The sequence below is a fragment of the Diabrotica undecimpunctata genome, chromosome 10, assembly GCF_040954645.1.
Source record: "Diabrotica undecimpunctata isolate CICGRU chromosome 10, icDiaUnde3, whole genome shotgun sequence".
Lineage (NCBI taxonomy): Eukaryota > Metazoa > Arthropoda > Insecta > Coleoptera > Chrysomelidae > Diabrotica > Diabrotica undecimpunctata.
Window position 1 is genome coordinate 75716290 of NC_092812.1, and position 17896 is coordinate 75734185.

The 17896-nt window shown below is 35.5% G+C and overlaps 1 protein-coding gene across 2 annotated transcripts in view; it reads left to right on the forward strand.

Moving 5' to 3' along the window:
- Positions 1-17184, forward strand: part of Naus (cortactin binding protein N-terminal like nausicaa) — a 32895-nt gene extending 15711 nt beyond the window's left edge. For both annotated transcript variants that reach the window (XM_072546768.1, XM_072546767.1), the window contains exons 6-7: positions 8452-8612; positions 16599-17184. In XM_072546768.1, coding sequence (XP_072402869.1) covers positions 8452-8612; positions 16599-17053 — 616 coding nt within the window. In that variant the 3' untranslated portion in view covers positions 17054-17184. The remainder of the gene's footprint in view (positions 1-8451; positions 8613-16598) is intronic.
- Positions 17185-17896: the final 712 nt, after the last annotated feature.

The following is a 17896-nucleotide window of genomic DNA, read 5'->3' on the forward strand; positions in this document are numbered from 1 at the left end:
GAAGGTGATAATATACGTTACTTCATATAAGTGGAAGTATACTGATACTGACATTAAGTTGGAATAAAAGGGAACCAACTGCACCTGGATCCATTTTAAACTTTTCTATACTTTTATTTATAAGCTTTTTTCAAAGGCCGGTAGATAGCAGTATATTGTTGTGAATTTATTAATTGTTATGTCTTTAATTTATAATGTCTTTACTAATTTATTATATTGTTCCTACTTCAATTTATTAAAAGGCACGATAATTTATATAAGTTTATTTATCACTACATATACAATAATTTATTAGTAGGCGAGCGTAACAATAATATCGCGAGCGCGAATCTTCTTTATTAACTGTCCCCCCATAACCAAAATTCCTCTATAAATATAAAGTCCTGTTATTCGAGAATGAAAACAGTTGTTTCTCGAAACACATCGAACATAGACCGCTGTTTTGCTGAAAGGCCTTCTAGACAGAGCGGCGAATTGTTCTCAGAACCGGTATGGTTAAATCGGCTTGTCTCCAGAAGGTTCGAACTGTTATGTTTTTATTACAAAGGGGGACCCATCGTGTGTCAGGTAGGCATTACCTAAAAAATACGTGAATGAATGAAAATATTAGTAATAAATATATTTACGGTTTTGGGTCAGAATTTATCGTAACATTGCCCCCCTCTTAAAAGATTGTACCTCCTGGAACCTTGTCGGGACTGGAACCGGAACGGTATGCTGGTATCGGCAACTGGACCCTCTTTTACAACTTCCAGTTGTATAAAAATGACAAGGGACGGTTTTCTCTCCGCACCAGTAACTATGCGGATTGCAACAGACTAACACCTGGACTTCGGTGTCTTTAAAGATCTCTTCCACCATATTTCGGATAACCCTCCAATCTAATTGGCGGCACTCCAACTTTGGCATGGCTAACTTTTGCACGTCGGACTCTAGTACGTGCTCTCTCAATTGAAGTAAGGCTTCCCATACATCTCGGTAGGTAGGTTGGTCACGGGCAGTGTCTTTTGTTACCAGGTAGAAAAGGTAACGTGATGCATCTTGGAGTTTCAAGGTTTTACCGGGAGCTGGCACCTGGCATTGCAGTTCTGCAACTCGACCAAACTTCCTTCGAAAGACGGATGCCAACCCTGGTGCGTCTTTGATACTGGCCGGGATGGTAAGGGCCAGCGAGTAGTCATCGGGGAGCGCGAGTAGATCTTGCTTTTCTTCAGTGGTAACACCATGTCTTGCTTTACCGGTACCTCCATAGGCACCCATGAATTCCTCAAACGTGAGGTCAGACACGTCTTGGACTTGGTTTACCTCCACTTCTTCCTCTACGTCGTGGTCACCTTCGAAAGACGCCAGCCGGTTATGGTGTACTATCATCGGCTTTCCCTTCGGAATCTTGCTTATTCGGTAGATGACATCGTTGATCTTCTCCATAATTAGGTATGGGCCTTCCCAAAACTGCTGCAATTTGGGAGAACAACCTTTTCGCTTCTTGGGGTTATAGAGCCAGACCTTGTCGTTCTTCTTAAAGCAACCCTTTTCGGCTTGTGTATCGTACCGTTTCTTCATTCGGTCGCTAGCGATCTGAAGGTGGGAACGGACCAACTCATGTACATCGTCCATTCTTCTTCGTAATTCGATCACATAATCTTCACCTGCTACATCTTCTCCAGGTCGACATCCAAACTCGAGATCACAAGGTAGTCGCATTTCGCGTCCGAATAGGACTTTGGCTGGTGTCTGGCCTGTTGATTCGTTAACAGCAGATCTGTAGGCCATTGTGAAGAACGGAAGGTATTGGTCCCAGTCTCGCTGATGATCGGACACCATCTTTGTCAAATACTTGCCAACTGTCCTATTCATTCGTTCTACCATACCATCCGATTGCGGATGATACGCGGTAGTTCTTGTTTTCTTCATGCCTAGTCTATCACATATTCCTTGGAATAGATCGCTTTCGAAGTTCCTGCCTTGGTCACTATGGATCTCCAAAGGCGCTCCAAATCGGCTGATATATTCTTGGATCAACTTATCTGCAACGGTGGCGGCCTTCTGGTCTGGAAGTGCGTAAATCTCGACCCACTTAGTGAAGTAATCCATTACTACCAGCATGTACTTGCCTCCATTTTCACTTTCTGGAAATGGCCCAGCGATGTCCAAAGCTATTCTTTCAAACGGGCTTCCAACATTATATTGTCTCATAGGAGCTCTCCTTTTTCGGTAAGGCCCGTTACTCGTAGCACAAATAGTACATTTCTTACACCAGTCTTTTACATCGTCGGAACTGTTCATCCAATAAAACCGTTCCCGAATTCGCTGAAGGGTTTTCCTTACACCAAAATGCCCTCCCGATGGACTGTCGTGTAACTGACGAAGTACTTCGGCTATTCTGCTCTTTGGGATCACCAACTGTCTTCTCTTCTCTGAACCGTCATCATTTTCCAGGACTCGTTTGAGCAAGCCATCTTCGATGATAAATGAGTCCCACTGGGCCCAATACGTCTTAACTACTGAGCATAGGTTTGATATTTCCTGCCAAGGTGGTCGACGGTTTTCCTCTTTCCATTTTCGGATTTTCTGTATAACTGGATCTCTCTCTTGTTCTTCCCTTATCTTAGTAGGCGTCCAGTCGTCGTTGACAATCGTCGTTCTTAGCACTGCTGCTTCCTTGGATTCCGTTTTGTTGTAGTGGGAACACTCTGCTGGGCATGGCCTTCTGGAAAGAGAATCAGCATTTCTGTGGCTAACTCCGGCTCGGTGCTCAATCTTAAAATCGTATTCTTGGAGTCGTTCGATCCACCTGGCTATCTGACCCTCTGGATTCTTAAACTGCATCAACCACTTAAGGGCGGCATGGTCGGTTCGGATTAAAAACTTCCTTCCATAGAGGTATTGATAGAAGTGCTCTACTGATTTCACTACTGCCAGAAGTTCTCTTCTCGTGACGCAATAATTCCGCTCAGGTTTTGAAAGAACTTTACTAAAATATCCGAGGACTCGTTCCTGTCCTCCATGAATCTGAGACAGCACTCCTCCAATTCCCACATTACTTGCATCTGTATCTAAGATGAACTCTCCTTCTGGCAGTGGATACCCTAAAATTGGTGCTGTTATTAAATGCTTTTTCAAGGTCTCAAAGGCATTTTGGCAGTCTATATCCCAGCGGTATTCTCTTGCTTCCTCTGTAAGTCGCGTTAATGGCTTAGCGATATCTGCAAACTTCTTAATAAACCTCCGGTAGTAAGTACATAGTCCAAGAAAACTTCTCACTTGATGTTTGTCAGTTGGTTTTGGCCATTCCTTAATGGAATCGATTTTTCCCTTATCCACGGCCACTCCTTCTTTACTGACTATATGACCCAGATAATTGACTTTACCTTGAAATAGCTGGCACTTCTTGGGGTTTAACATCAATTGGGCAGCTTTAAGTCGATTAAAAACGTTTTCTAAATTCTTCAGATGTTCTTCGAATGTCTCCCCCAAGACGATTATGTCATCTAAATAAACCAGGCATGTTTTCCAAGATAACCCTCTCAACACATTTTCCATAAGCCTCTCAAATGTCGCAGGAGCATTGCAGAGTCCAAATGGCATAACGTTGAATTGCCACAATCCAGATCCTGTGGTGAAGGCTGTCTTTTCTTTATCTACTGGGTCCATTTCTACCTGCCAGTATCCAGACTTCAAATCCAAAGTAGAAAACAATTTACTTCCAGCCAATGTGTCCAATGTGTCATCGATCCGAGGCAGAGGATAACTATCTTTCTTGGTAACGTTGTTCAGCAAACGGTAATCCACACAGAACCTCGTCGTTCCGTCTTTCTTCTTAACCAGGACCACCGGAGAGACCCATGGGCTCGTAGAAGGTTCTATCACCCCGTCTTTCTTCATTTCCTGAACAATCGTTTCAGCTTCCTCTCTTTTCGCCTGTGGTAATCGTCGAGCTGTTTGACGAATTGGCTTAGCATTACCAGTATCAATTTTATGCTTAACAACGGTAGTTCTTCCCGTCTTTCCTCCTTTCGGTACGAAAATATCACGATACTGCCGAAGAAATTCCCTTAATTTCCTTTTCTCCATCTGATTTAGAGACTGTCCTGCAACTGCAACCATTTGGTCGAATTTGTCGTTGGAATTATCAGATGTTGTCGCCTGACGGATTATGGATGTCACAGGTACACAAGTTCCTACTTTTGTCTCTTTCTTTATGGTCACTGGGTAGTCGTTGACATTGATAAGTCTCACAGGAATTTCCTTAGCCGAAGTCACCAATTCCTTTCCAATTATGATTCCTCGGCCAACCTCATCGTCGTGGTTCCAAGGCTCCATCATAACAGGTCTCCCTTCGTCCACAAATCCCTGTAGCCGCGCTACTATGATCGTTTCGCTTCTCGCAGGCACGACTGTATCTTCTGTAATGGCTGCTTGCACAGTGTTGTCATTATGTGGATGGAGAAATACCTCCTCGTTGCCAACTTTGATTACCTTATTCTTAAAATCCAATTGGAATCCATGCATATTCATTACGTCCATTCCTAATATAACATCCTCTTCGATGTCAGCAACTATAACAGTATGGACGAACTTTTCTGCTCCAATTCCCAATTGTACCTGGATTTCTCCATGAATATTAGCATTTTCACCTGTAGCGGTCCGAAGTCGCAACCTCGTTGGTAACAGTTTCTTTCGGCTGTTTATAACTGTCGGGCGTATAATGGTTCTGGTCGCTCCGGTATCCACCAACAACGTATGCTTTTTACCATTTATGTCTCCATCTACATATACACTATCTTCACGACATTTCAAAGAAGCTATTAGTATGAGAGGGTCTTTGGAAAAGTTCTGGGTCGAAGCTGCCCCCTAAGGCTGACCCGTTCTAGTTTTCCTGATGGTGAGTTTCTTGATTTGCGTCGTACCTAGGGTGCTTACAGGAGCTTCGTACGTGTCCTATTTCGCCACAATTCCAGCATCTGATGGTCTTCGTTTTCTTGTATGTCATGCTTTTCATCATATTAACGAGCTGGTCAAGTTTATCTTCATCTCCTTCCTCTTTTACAGTCCTAACTTTACTGTACCCGCCAGAGGCCTGCGTAGCTGACTCGTATTCGAGGGCGGCGGATAGGACATCAACCAGCGTCTTGTGACGAGCTAATCGCAGTGTTCTCTGCATTTCATGATCACGAAGACCATCAATAAACGTTTGAACGGCCAATTTTTCCATCATGTCTTCGGGAGCTGTTGGATAAGCATATCGTACTAATCTGGCAATATCTACCTCATATTCTTGAAGAGCCTCATCTTTCTTCTGTCTACGATTTTTAAGCTGTGACTGATATACATGCTCCAAATGTTCGTGGCCATATCGCATATTTAACCTCTTCTTCAGTTGTTCGAAATCATCGGTCTCCTCTACGGCTATGGTCTGAAGCACATCTAAGGCATCTCCTCGAAGAGCGATAGTCAGGTTTACAGCCTTTTCTTTTTCAGACCATCCATTCGCTCTTGCTGCTGATTCGAACTGTTTCATGTAGTTGTTCCATGACGATTTTCCGTCGAAAGTTGGGACTTTAACATGAATAGAGCCTCCACTTCCTTCAAATTTCGGCCGTGTCTCCAACTTACATTTCGTCTCGTCTTCCTTTATCTCCACTGTAATCGGATTGTTACCTCTCTCTGCTGTCCCTGTTTCCTCCATCTTCCTTTCCATCTCTTTCATCTTTTCTTCGAAGGCCAACATATCGGCAGCAACTTGATTTTTTAACGAAGATATTCTATCGTCGAGGGCAGACATCTCAGAAGTTACTTTAGAGATGTTAGCAGAAACTTTACTTTCCAGAGACGAAATCTCGTTAGAAACTTTGTTTTCTAATGATGCGATGTCACCAGAAACTTTCGAAATATCGCCAGAAACTTTGTTCTCTAATGATGCGATGTCACCAGAAACTTTCGAAATATCGCCAGAAACTTTGTTCTCCAATGATGCGATGTCGCCGGAAACTTTGGCTACATCAGAAGAAACTTTCGAAATCGACGAGAGGACAGCATCTTCAAATATATAAGTCTCTGGATCTAGACCTTCTTCTAGCAAAGCGTTCTTTAGTCGTTGGACTAACTCAGCCTTTTTTCCGGTAGAAGCTAATTCTCTGTCTTCGAGATGTCTTCTTAAATTAGTTACTGTCAGCTCATAAATCGTCGTCATTTTCACAATTTATTTTATATTCACTTGTATTATTATTATAAGTCTAATTTATGTTCGATCTCACTTCTGCCACCATTTGTTGTGAATTTATTAATTGTTATGTCTTTAATTTATAATGTCTTTACTAATTTATTATATTGTTCCTACTTCAATTTATTAAAAGGCACGATAATTTATATAAGTTTATTTATCACTACATATACAATAATTTATTAGTAGGCGAGCGTAACAATAATATCGCGAGCGCGAATCTTCTTTATTAACTGTCCCCCCATAACCAAAATTCCTCTATAAATATAAAGTCCTGTTATTCGAGAATGAAAACAGTTGTTTCTCGAAACACATCGAACATAGACCGCTGTTTTGCTGAAAGGCCTTCTAGACAGAGCGGCGAATTGTTCTCAGAACCGGTATGGTTAAATCGGCTTGTCTCCAGAAGGTTCGAACTGTTATGTTTTTATTACAAAGGGGGACCCATCGTGTGTCAGGTAGGCATTACCTAAAAAATACGTGAATGAATGAAAATATTAGTAATAAATATATTTACGGTTTTGGGTCAGAATTTATCGTAACAATATGTATGAAATCACTTATATCCATTTTAAAATTAATAAAATTATACTTTAGGTATTCAAATATGTATTTAACTTAATATTCAAAACATTGCACTTGGACATCTTTTATTCTAAGCCCTTCAATTGTTTCTTAAAATTAAAAATGAGTACCAGAAATGAATCTGGTTTATATACGTATACAAAAAATATTATAGGTAACAGTAAAACGTTTCTCAAGAATTTGTATACAAACTCATCAGATGAGGAGTCATTTTTTGAGTTCTAGAAAGGTCCTTGCTACAGTAGGATATAAGTAGATAGACTTTAATAGTAAATCTCTTAAATAAATGAAAATTAACAGTGTAATGAGAAGGAAATCAAAACTCCCAAATGGAAAATATGTTTTTTAAATAGGTAACAATAAAGCCAATCTAATATTTTGACAGACATGCCACTTCCGGTTATACCGAAAGTGGGCAGCAATTTTGTTATTTAAAAAGGAACATCTGTATATTATTGCATTTTTAGATAATGCGTAAGACTTTTGATAAAATTTGTACGAGGTACCATAGGTGAAAACTTCATATTTTTTTGAGTTATTCATCTTTTCTTTTTAATTTTGACAGATAGAGACAAACTTGTCAAAGTTAATAGCTCATCCATTAACAAACATAATGTCTTTTGCACCCAAAGAATAGGTACCGGTCTTTCAAGAATTTACATCGAAATATTTTTTTCAATACAGGGTATTCACAAATGATACGCCATTTATTTCAATTTAGAACCATAGAAAGTCAATAATTTTAAATGAAACACCCTGTACTTTCGGTAAAAAAGAAATTAATTCTCTTTCTAATAGTCTTAGGGTTGTCTATACCTAAAGTTTATAATTTTGGAGATATTGGTTTAATGTTAAAGATAAGATATTTATTGCTTTATTCTAGCAGGCCGTTATATGAATATGTCATAATTGTAATTATTGGCTCTTTTACAAAGTGATGTGAAATGGCTCGTTTAGAATTAAGCAATGAAGATTGCGTAAATTGAGATATCTTTCACCGAAAAAAAGTAGTTTAACTTACCATCAAATGTGCAGTTGAAATCAAAACGTCAAACTCATGATTTTGCTTATAACTTAAAGACTTGTATATTTAGAGTAAGTAATAAAAAAGTTATTAATAATATTCAAAAAAACAGCGATTTTGTTGTACATTTTGCAATAATTTTTTTGTTTATTAACCTATATCTCATTTTGTTATCTTTTTTTTTCTGAAATGTTGTCTGTTGACGTCAAATCTCTAAATAGACAAGTTTTTAAGTTATGGGTAAAATAATGAGTTTGACATTTTGATTGTTTATTTAAAAATAGTTACATTAAGAAATTTATGAATCTTTAGAGGAGACTCTTTTGTACAATTTCATACTACACTTTTCAACTGTCAAACCTGTCTATACAATTGTGTCAAGTAAAAATGTAGCTTAATTTACGATCCTCAGTAATGGTTGACGAGAAGATAGAGACTACTCTATTTCTGAATTTCTGAGATCACTGTATGGTAGCTTAAGAAAAGATAGTTATCAGATTTACCAGCTAATTGTAAATTTTTGGTTCTCTTCGTGGATAATAATCTTATCAGGGTAATACGTAAATAGTAACAGTAAAAGCATTTGTTGGTGAGGATCTGATAAAGGAAATTGTTTTAGGTGTCACGAATTAGAGGCAGAGCTACAGAGACTTAAGGCAGAATTTGAAGTTCTTAAAAGTCGTTCTGTACCAAATGACAGTAGTGGAGCAATGATCAGTAGTGTTGCTAAAGTAGTTCAGCCTACTGCAACAGTGTCAAGTGTACCTGTTTCTGGGCCTAGTAAGTAAATAAAATTAATATAATAAACTATGTACTCCTTAGATAGATGTTTGTGTTTGGATATGGCTGCAGGTCTAGTGTTTTTTTTTTCTATTTTGTGTATTTAATTAAAAACTTTATTTCTGATTTTTCCGTCAGGTGCGTCGCGTTTAAAAACCCAAAAAACTGGGTTTTTGGGGGTTGTTTGGGCATTTTTCCCATTTTATAGACTTCAAAATAGATCAAATCAAGGTTTTTTATAGGATGCATATAATTTGAAGTAACGGAGTCGATGACATTTAAAAATGTAGTAAAACACCTTTAAACCCTCAAAAAACCATGCATTTTTTTTTTTAGTTTTTTAAGAGTTTTTCGATTTTTTGCGGGGTGAATCATATTTTTTGAAATCGATACAACACGAATCATTTTTTTAATTTACTTACATTTTATGTGATTAAAGAATAAGACCCGCAATTTTAGCCCGTCACCTCCAACCCTTACCCCTGAAAACGTCATTTTTTTCGTTTTTATTATTATTATTATTATTATTATTTTTTTCGGTGGGTTGCAATCAATTTAAAAATTTCACAGGTATAGTTAAGACTTGTTAAATCTTGTCTATTATTTGTAAACCCGTAGGATGAGTGTACATAACCTAAAAATGCATTTTATTTCGAAAAAAGCGTATAACCTTTTTTTGGAGATAGCTACAGGACTATTTTTTTTATTTGGGTATGTTCTCAAAAAATATATTTGATTTTTTCAGTAAGCCACCTTCAAAATCCCGAAAAACTATTTTTTAGGGGTTATGCGGGTTTTCTCCAATTTATAGACTTCAAAATAGATCAAATCAAGGTTTTTTATATGTCATAAATATAATTTAAAATAACTGAGTCCTTTAGGACATTGAAAAATCGGACAAAACACCTTTAAGCTCCCAAAACATGTTTTCTTACGGTTTATGAGAGGTTTTGCGGGGTTAATCATATTTTTTGAGATCGATACGACCTGAATCAATGCGTCTCCAATTCATATTCAAAAAATATGTAAAAAAAAATTTCAGGCCTCAAAGAAGCAAGCACCATCGTTATGCGAAAAATCAGATTTTCTAGGGTTATTTGCGGGTTTTTATTGGATTTGCCCAACTTTTTTTTACCTTTCTACATATAATATTAGTCGTGATTTTACAATCCAGTAAATTCCCCAAAAAACACTTGAAAACCGAGTTTTTCGCATGCAACACATTAACCGCCACGTTGAAAACCGAGTATTTCGCATGTGTTAACACATTAACCGCCACGTTAATTTTTTTTTTATTTCAGGCTCTATATCTTTTTTTTTTTATTTTTTAAAAAATGCACTATAATAATGATAATTTAAAATTAACTCTTGAAAAATTGTTTTTTTCTTTATTTACGGTTGTGAATTGTATCTCACGGAGCGCTAAGGCCAACATGTGCGTTGCAGATGATTCACTCTTCACGATAACCGTACAGGTCATCTATTACAGTAACAGCTTGTTATTTACGTTTTATAAAGATACCATTACGGTCAAAGTGTTCCTCGAATCTGTAACGTATTGACCTTTTTATGTGTTAGTAAACAGTAGTCTAGTTTTGACTAGACATCAAAACTAGACTTCTATCAACCTTGCGAGCAAGCAGGATTTAGAGCTGGATACGGAACAAATGATCATTTGCAAGCCATTAAGTCGTTGATTGAAACAACCATTGAATATAATAGACCTCTGATACTTGTCTTTGCCAACTTTGAAAAGGCATTTGATACGGTCAATCAAAGTGAAATGCTCCAAACTCTAACACAATGTAGAATAGATCACCGATACATATCCCTCATAAGATACATCTATCAGCATGCTACAGCCTGTGTAAGACTTAATGAAGATACTGGGACCTTCCGTATTGAAAAAGGCGTTCGGCAAGGAAACAACATGTCTCCTAAATTATTTACAACTTTGCTAGAATATGCTTGTAAAACAATAGATTGGAACGAAAAGGGCATCAATGTATATGGAAAATTTTTAAATAAGCTTAAATTTGCAGATGATATCGTTCTTATTGCAGACGGTTTTGATCAGGCACAGATACTGCTCCAAGAACTCCATACTGCCACAAAAAGAGTTGGTCTTAAAATAAATTTTTCAAAAACACAATTTATAACAAATTTAGTCCACAACAAAAACATCTCAGTAGAAGACAAAGATATTGAGCCAGTTACTCCTATAAATACTTGGACCATGAGATCAGAATAAGTCGAGACAACCAAACAATCGAGCTGAAAAGAAGAATAAACCTCGCTTGGGCTGCATTTGGAAAGATGAAGGATATTTTTAGGTCTGAGATTCCAATGTGTCTGAACAGAAAAGTATTTAATCAGTGTATTTTTCTAGTGATGACCTACGGCGCCGAAACCCAACACTCACTCACTAATGTTAGGGATTTCTCTACGTGATAGAATACCCAATGCTACTATACCCAAAAGATCAGGAGTAGCAGACGTTATTGAAAGGATAACAACACTAAAGTGAAACTGGGCAGGTCATGTAGCAAGATCAGTTGATGACCGGTGGACAAAAAGAATTTTGGAATGGAGACCCCGAATACAAGCTAACAGAAATAGAGGTCGACCCCCAACGAGATGGACAGATGACATAAAAAGAGTGACTACAAATTGGATTCAGATGGCGCAAAATCGGACTAAGTGGAAAAGCATGCGAGAGGCCTATGTTCAGCAGTGGACGTTAGAGGCTAGTTGATGAAATAGTAGTACTGTTAACAGTATTTGCAAAGAATATACCATGAGATAATTGATATGACTGATGAGGAAGTAGGTGATGCCTGCGAAAGTGGCAATTCTGAAGACGATTATATTTCGGCTTCGTCAGACTCGGAAGATTGTGAAAAAAAAAGATCGATTGCAAAAAAATTAAAACGTTAAAGTGCAGAAGAATCTCCAAGCCACGTAGATGAAATTATAGATAATGTAGTGTTTCAACATAGTTGTGAAAAAGATGTCTTCATCCTTAGCACAGTACACACAGATAACAAAGTGAAGATTCAGGGTAAAAATAACACGCTAGTAGAAAAACCGCAAACAGTGGCCAATTATAATAATTGTAAAGCGTTTATTGATATTTCAGATCAGCTGAAATCATACTCTAGTGGATTACGAAGAAGTGTCAAATGGTACCGTAAGCTAGCGGTTGAGCCTCTCACTGGTTCAGCAATGACAAATGCATTTATTTTGTATAAATCTATAACTAAAAATAACATACAAATTACTGCCTTCAGAGAAGAGGTAATTCGAAAACTATTTCAAGCAGATATCCCCCAAGACCGACAAGAAGTGTTAAAAACTTGTTGCCTGAAAGAAAATCGAATCAGCAAAACAAAGACGTGCAGTTTGCTATGAAATTATGAAAAGAGAACACGGAAGCGAATATTTCATTAAGAAAACTAAGTAGACTCCGTATAAGTGTGATAATTGTGACTCGTTTTTTTGTGTCAAGTACTTTTTTGTAAAACACAAATCTACGGAAATTTGATTTTTAAAGAACTATATACAGTTTACAACTTATATATAAGTTAAAAAATCACTTTAATTATTTTTTTTTTTGTAACAATAAATAATGATATACCAGAAATTGGGCGTCTTATTTTCGACGGTTATTACGATATTAATTTTCATATAAAACATCAAGCTAATTTCAGTAATCTAACTACGGAGTCATGTACAAATTATATGCCTATCAATAACGTATAAACTGTGAAGTAAATGTGTTTCACATTTTTAACTCAAAGAGCGCCTGGGCCAAACAGGGTGTGGGTTAAATATAGCTCATGTGGCGTTTAATGTGTTAAAACATTTCTAGCTTCTCTAAATATGGGAAGGAAATACGTTGGTTCATGTTATTATATAACAATTTTGAAAACATGCCGCTTAATGATGTAGAAAGGTAAAAAAGATTAGGTAAATCCAGTAAACAACCTGGTTTTCGGAAAAGCGATGGTTATAATTGCTTCTCAGACCTGGAAATAGTATTTTGCATATATTTTTTAAATATAAATTGCAGACGTATTGAATAAGGTTGTATAGATCTCAAATAGAATGATTAACCCCGCAAAAACCTGTAAAAAGCTTGAAAAAAACATGTTTTTCTTTGGGGGTTTTAAAGTAGTTTCGCACAATTTTTGAATGTCCTAAATAACTCAGTTACTTAAAATTATATATAACCTCTAAACAAATCAGAAATACATTTTTAGGTTATGTACACTCAATATAAGGGTCTATAAAAAATATACAAGTTTTGTAAATGCCTTAACTATGCGTGTGATAAATTGATTACAGCAACTAAAATTGCGTTTTAGTTCAAAGTTTTATTTTTTAATCACATAATATACAGGGTGGTCCTTAAGTAATTGTACAAACAGAAACCGTAGATTCTTCACTTTAAAATATTACGATTTAAGCCAACTTGCTTTAATAAAATGTTGATATTAAGAAAGATACAGGGTGTTAAAGTGGAAATTTAAAATTCTATTTTTCGCTATAACTTTTACGTTTGTAAATATTTTTGGACAAAAATTTATAATTGGACGCTTTTAAGTAGGATAAATTATAATTTTATACATAAATTAATGTTACTGATAGATGGCGCCACATATGCCACAGGTGTGGCATAGATTTGCGCTTAACTTTTTTGCTCTTAAAGTTACCTCTATTTGTGTTAAAAAATATTAAACATACATTATTTTTACAAAGAAAAGGTATACTTGTTAGTAACCTCAAAATTTAACCGTTTTCGAGATAATCGCATTTTATAAGTCAGCTGCCTCATAATTATTAGTTGTGATATTTGTGCGGTAAAGCACTCAATACCTGTAGATAAGCATAATTCATAGTTTATTCTTATTAAAACAACTCAAAGATGATAATGTAACATTACAAAATTTTTGTTATGGCTGCCAAATGTCTTATTGGAGAAAATATTCTTCATCTTCTTCTTTAGGTGCCGTGTCCGTATTCAGACGCTGGCCGTCATCATGTATACAATTTCCCTTTTCTATCGCTTCTTAAATTTCTATACCTACTGGCGTTGTATTACTTTTTCCCTATTGTAAAATGCTGAAAAACCAAAATATATGGTTTATGTAAGATGGTACACCACCACATTCTAGAGAGAAGGCGTTGAGAACATAGTTAAATATACCTTTTCTGAACGTTGGATTGGACGTGGCAGTCTTATTCCTTGGCAATGTGGTGAGATATTGATATAATTATTTAATTTATAAAAAAACACAAAATAATACTTATTATTCATTACGTAAATTGTTGTTTACCCATTTTTATTATGACAAATGGAAACTAAAGCACAGGTATGAAATAACACACGTGTCTTGTTTCATAATACTTTTGCTACAAATCTTACCTTAAAGACTCAGCATTTTTACAAAAACATCATCGTTGGCCTAATAACCGATATTGTTATAAATATAGTAAACAAACAGGCAATTTAGTTCAGCATAATATTAGTTCGTTAGTTCATAATATTATCATCATTATCATAATAGTCCATTTGTTCGATATGTAATTATAGTTACTCGTAAGATTATATGAGTGTATATAAGTAACCAATGAATGAGATACATCACAGTTTAATACATTATTTAACCTTTGCGACATAATATACTATAAGATTTGGATATAGATTCGTCCATTATACACTATAGCCACCACGTAGCCCAGAATTTAATCCGCTTGATTTTGGTGTATGGGGCGTATTAAAACAACGTGTCTATAAGAATGCCATAAACATTTGCAACCAAATATGGGAAGAAATAAATACTGCAACAGTTTCTTTAGAACCAATGATGCTATTTAATATGAGATGATTTTTATGGAATATATTGACAAATGAATTAATGAAAATGGTAGACATATCGAACACTTACTTTAACAAAAAGTTTAGTAATTTAGTTTAACTATTTCTTAATTTGGTTTGTAAACAAAATGTTTTGATTACGACTTTAATTTAACATAAAATATAAAATGTTTGATGTAAAATCCTATTATTCTGTTTTTTGTCATATCCGATTATTAATTATCCTGCTGATATATTTATTTTATTTAATATTTCGTTAACTATTAACTTGAGTTATTGGTATTTTATACCAAAATTTAGATTTATTAATGTTTTTGTCTATTTTTCCTTCGTTGCCTGGGGTAATTGCCTTAACTCAGAAATATGCAGCTGATTTGTAAAATGCGATTATCTCGAAAACTATTGAGTTTAAAAGTTATTAACAGGTATACCTTTTTTTTGTTGAAATAATGTATCTTTAATATTTTGTATCACAAATACAGTTCACTCAAAGAGCAAAAAAGTTAAGTGCAAATTTATGCCACATATGTGGCATATGTGGCGCCCTCTATCCGCTACATCAAAGTGTGCATCAAATTATAATTTCTCATATTTAAAAGCACCCAGTTGTAAATTTTTATGCATAAATGTTTACAAACATGAAAGTTATAGCCAAAAATAAAATTTTTTATTTGCATTTTAACACCCTGTATCTTTCTTAATATCAACATTTTATTAAAGCAATTTAGCTTAAATCGTAATATTTTAAAGTGTAGAATCTACTGTTTCTTTTTGTACAATTACTTAAGGACCACCCTGTATATATACAAGGATTTCCACAGTTTTCACTGTATTCCTTCACTCAACCGTTTTCTCCAATTTTTCCTGTTTAGCCAGTCCCCTTCCTGTAGGTTTCTTCTACTCATTGCTTCGTCCACCTCATCTCTGAAAGATCTTCGGGGTCTGCCTCTCTTTCTTCTTCCTATCGGGCTCCACTCTGTTATTCTAAATAAAAATAAAACTTACAAAAATGAAAAAATTGATTCAGGTTGTATCAATTTCAGAAGATATGATTGAACCAGCAAAAACTCACAAAAATCGTGTAAAATCATGGTTTTTTGGAGTTTAAATGTGTTTCGCCCAATTTTTGAATGTCCTAATAGACTCAGTTAATTCAAATTATATATTATAACCTATAAAAAATCCTTGATTTGATCCATTTTAATTCTATAAAATGGAAAAATCCCTAAATAAACGGTTTTTGCAGGTGGCGCACCTAACGGAAAAATCAGAAATATAGTTTTTTATTATATAGGTATATAAAATATAAAAAAAAATTAGACTTGCAGCCATATCCAAAAAAAGTTATAAGCTTTTTCCGAAAAATATGCATTTGTAGGTTATTTTAAAGTCATTAGCTATGCGTGTAAATTTTTTGAAGTTTTTAAATTGATTAAGTTCGTATCGATCTCAACCCCGCAAAACACTTAAAACCCCTGAAAACATGTTTTTTTGGGGGGGGGGGCTTAAAGGTGTTTTGTCTTATTTTAGAATGACCCAGCTATTTAGAATTATATATAACCTATAAAAAAACGTTATTTGATATATTTTGAAGTCTATAAACTGGAGAAATTTCCAAACACTCCAAAAAATAGTTTTTTAGGGAAAAAATCAGAAATGCAGTTTTTAATTAAATACACAAAATAGAAAAAAACTAGATCTGCAGCTATCTCCAAACAAAACGCTTTTTTTTTCGATAAAAATGTATTTTTACGTTTTTTTCACTCTTACACACTTTATGGGTCTATAAAAAGTACACAAGTTTTATAAAAGCCTCATTATTTATGCTTGTGAATTGTTTGAAATTTTTAAATTGATTACAATCAACCGAAAAAAAAATTAAAAAATTACGTTTTTGTTTTGTGGGGGTGGTGGCTTAAAATTACTTTCTTATTTTTTAACCACAGAACGAAAAAAAATGAAAAAAGTTAAATTCTGGGAGTGAGAGCATTTTGTTTATCCTAACCCTTTATGCATATATTTTGATATAATGGTCTAAATATGATGTAATTATAAAGATTGGGTCGAACTGTCGATTATGGACTAATTCAGTTTTTAAATTTCAGCTACTGGAATTGCACAGTCAGTTTTACCAGGGCAAGCTCTCCGTCAAACAGCAATAGCTCCATCTCCTAGTGTACCCATTAAACCAAGCACCACATCAGCATCCCCAACTCCCATATCAGTACAGGCGCCTTTGATGCGAACACCACCCAAAGTAGGTGGCTATCATGCACAATTTCAGACTGCAGGTACAGCTCCTCAAACTCCACCCAAGAAAAACGCAGCAGCTGCTAGAGGCGTTCCTCCCCCTATACCCCCTAATAAACCAGTGATTCCCTCCAAGGCTTCCTCCACAGTGCGAAGGCCTGATAGTGGAGAAATTGAAAAAAAGAAACCAAATGTACCTCTTAAGGATGGAGAGGCTCTGCGGCAGGGACAAGGAATAGAGATGCTCGGCCAAGAGTTAGCTGATTTTCAACAAATGTTCGTGACAATGGCAGCTAGCAATAATACTTAAGAACAATATAAACATTTTCTAGACTTAAAAGATATTGTTGAGATTGTGAATGCAGGAAAATTGTGATTAGCTGAAATTTTTATTTATTTTATTTAGATTAAAATCTTTAATTGGAAAAATATATTGGAAAATTGTGTTTATATTTTTTTCGCCTCTGAAGACAATTTAAGAGAAAAAATGCTGTGAGAGTTTTGGCTATAAGATCAAAAGCTGTGTTGAAAATAACTACTAAATATGATTTTATATATATATATATATATATATATATATATATATATATATATATATATATATATATATAAACGGCTTCAGAATTTTTTAATTAGCTGATTGATTTCTCCTTCTTCACGTACCATATCCTTTACCATGCTATGCTTGTACCTACCATGCTTGTATCAATACCGTACCAATCTTTCTTCAACCATGAAATTTTTCTTCGTCTTGGACTGCGTTTGGCTGCTATTTTCCCTTGCATATTTTGTAGCAATCTATATTTGCGACCTACCATTCCCATCCCAGTCGAATCTTCGACTTGACACCATAAAGTAAGACTGAGAACACGTAGCAGCGAAGTGGGCTAATCGGCAATGCCAATTTTAGATCTCTGTTACATAATACCTTGGGCATCCTTCTAAAAGCGGATCTGGCTTGCTCAGTTCTGGATCTAATTTATAGACACATTTTTTCTCTCAAAATATCATTTTTCTTCTCATCATGGACCCTAGTATGAGGTATTAGCATTACTTTGGTGTAGAGGATTTGAATATAGTATTTTTTTTATAACGAGCAATGATTACACTGATGTCAATAAGTAAATGTCATGCACTTGACAAAACGTTACAG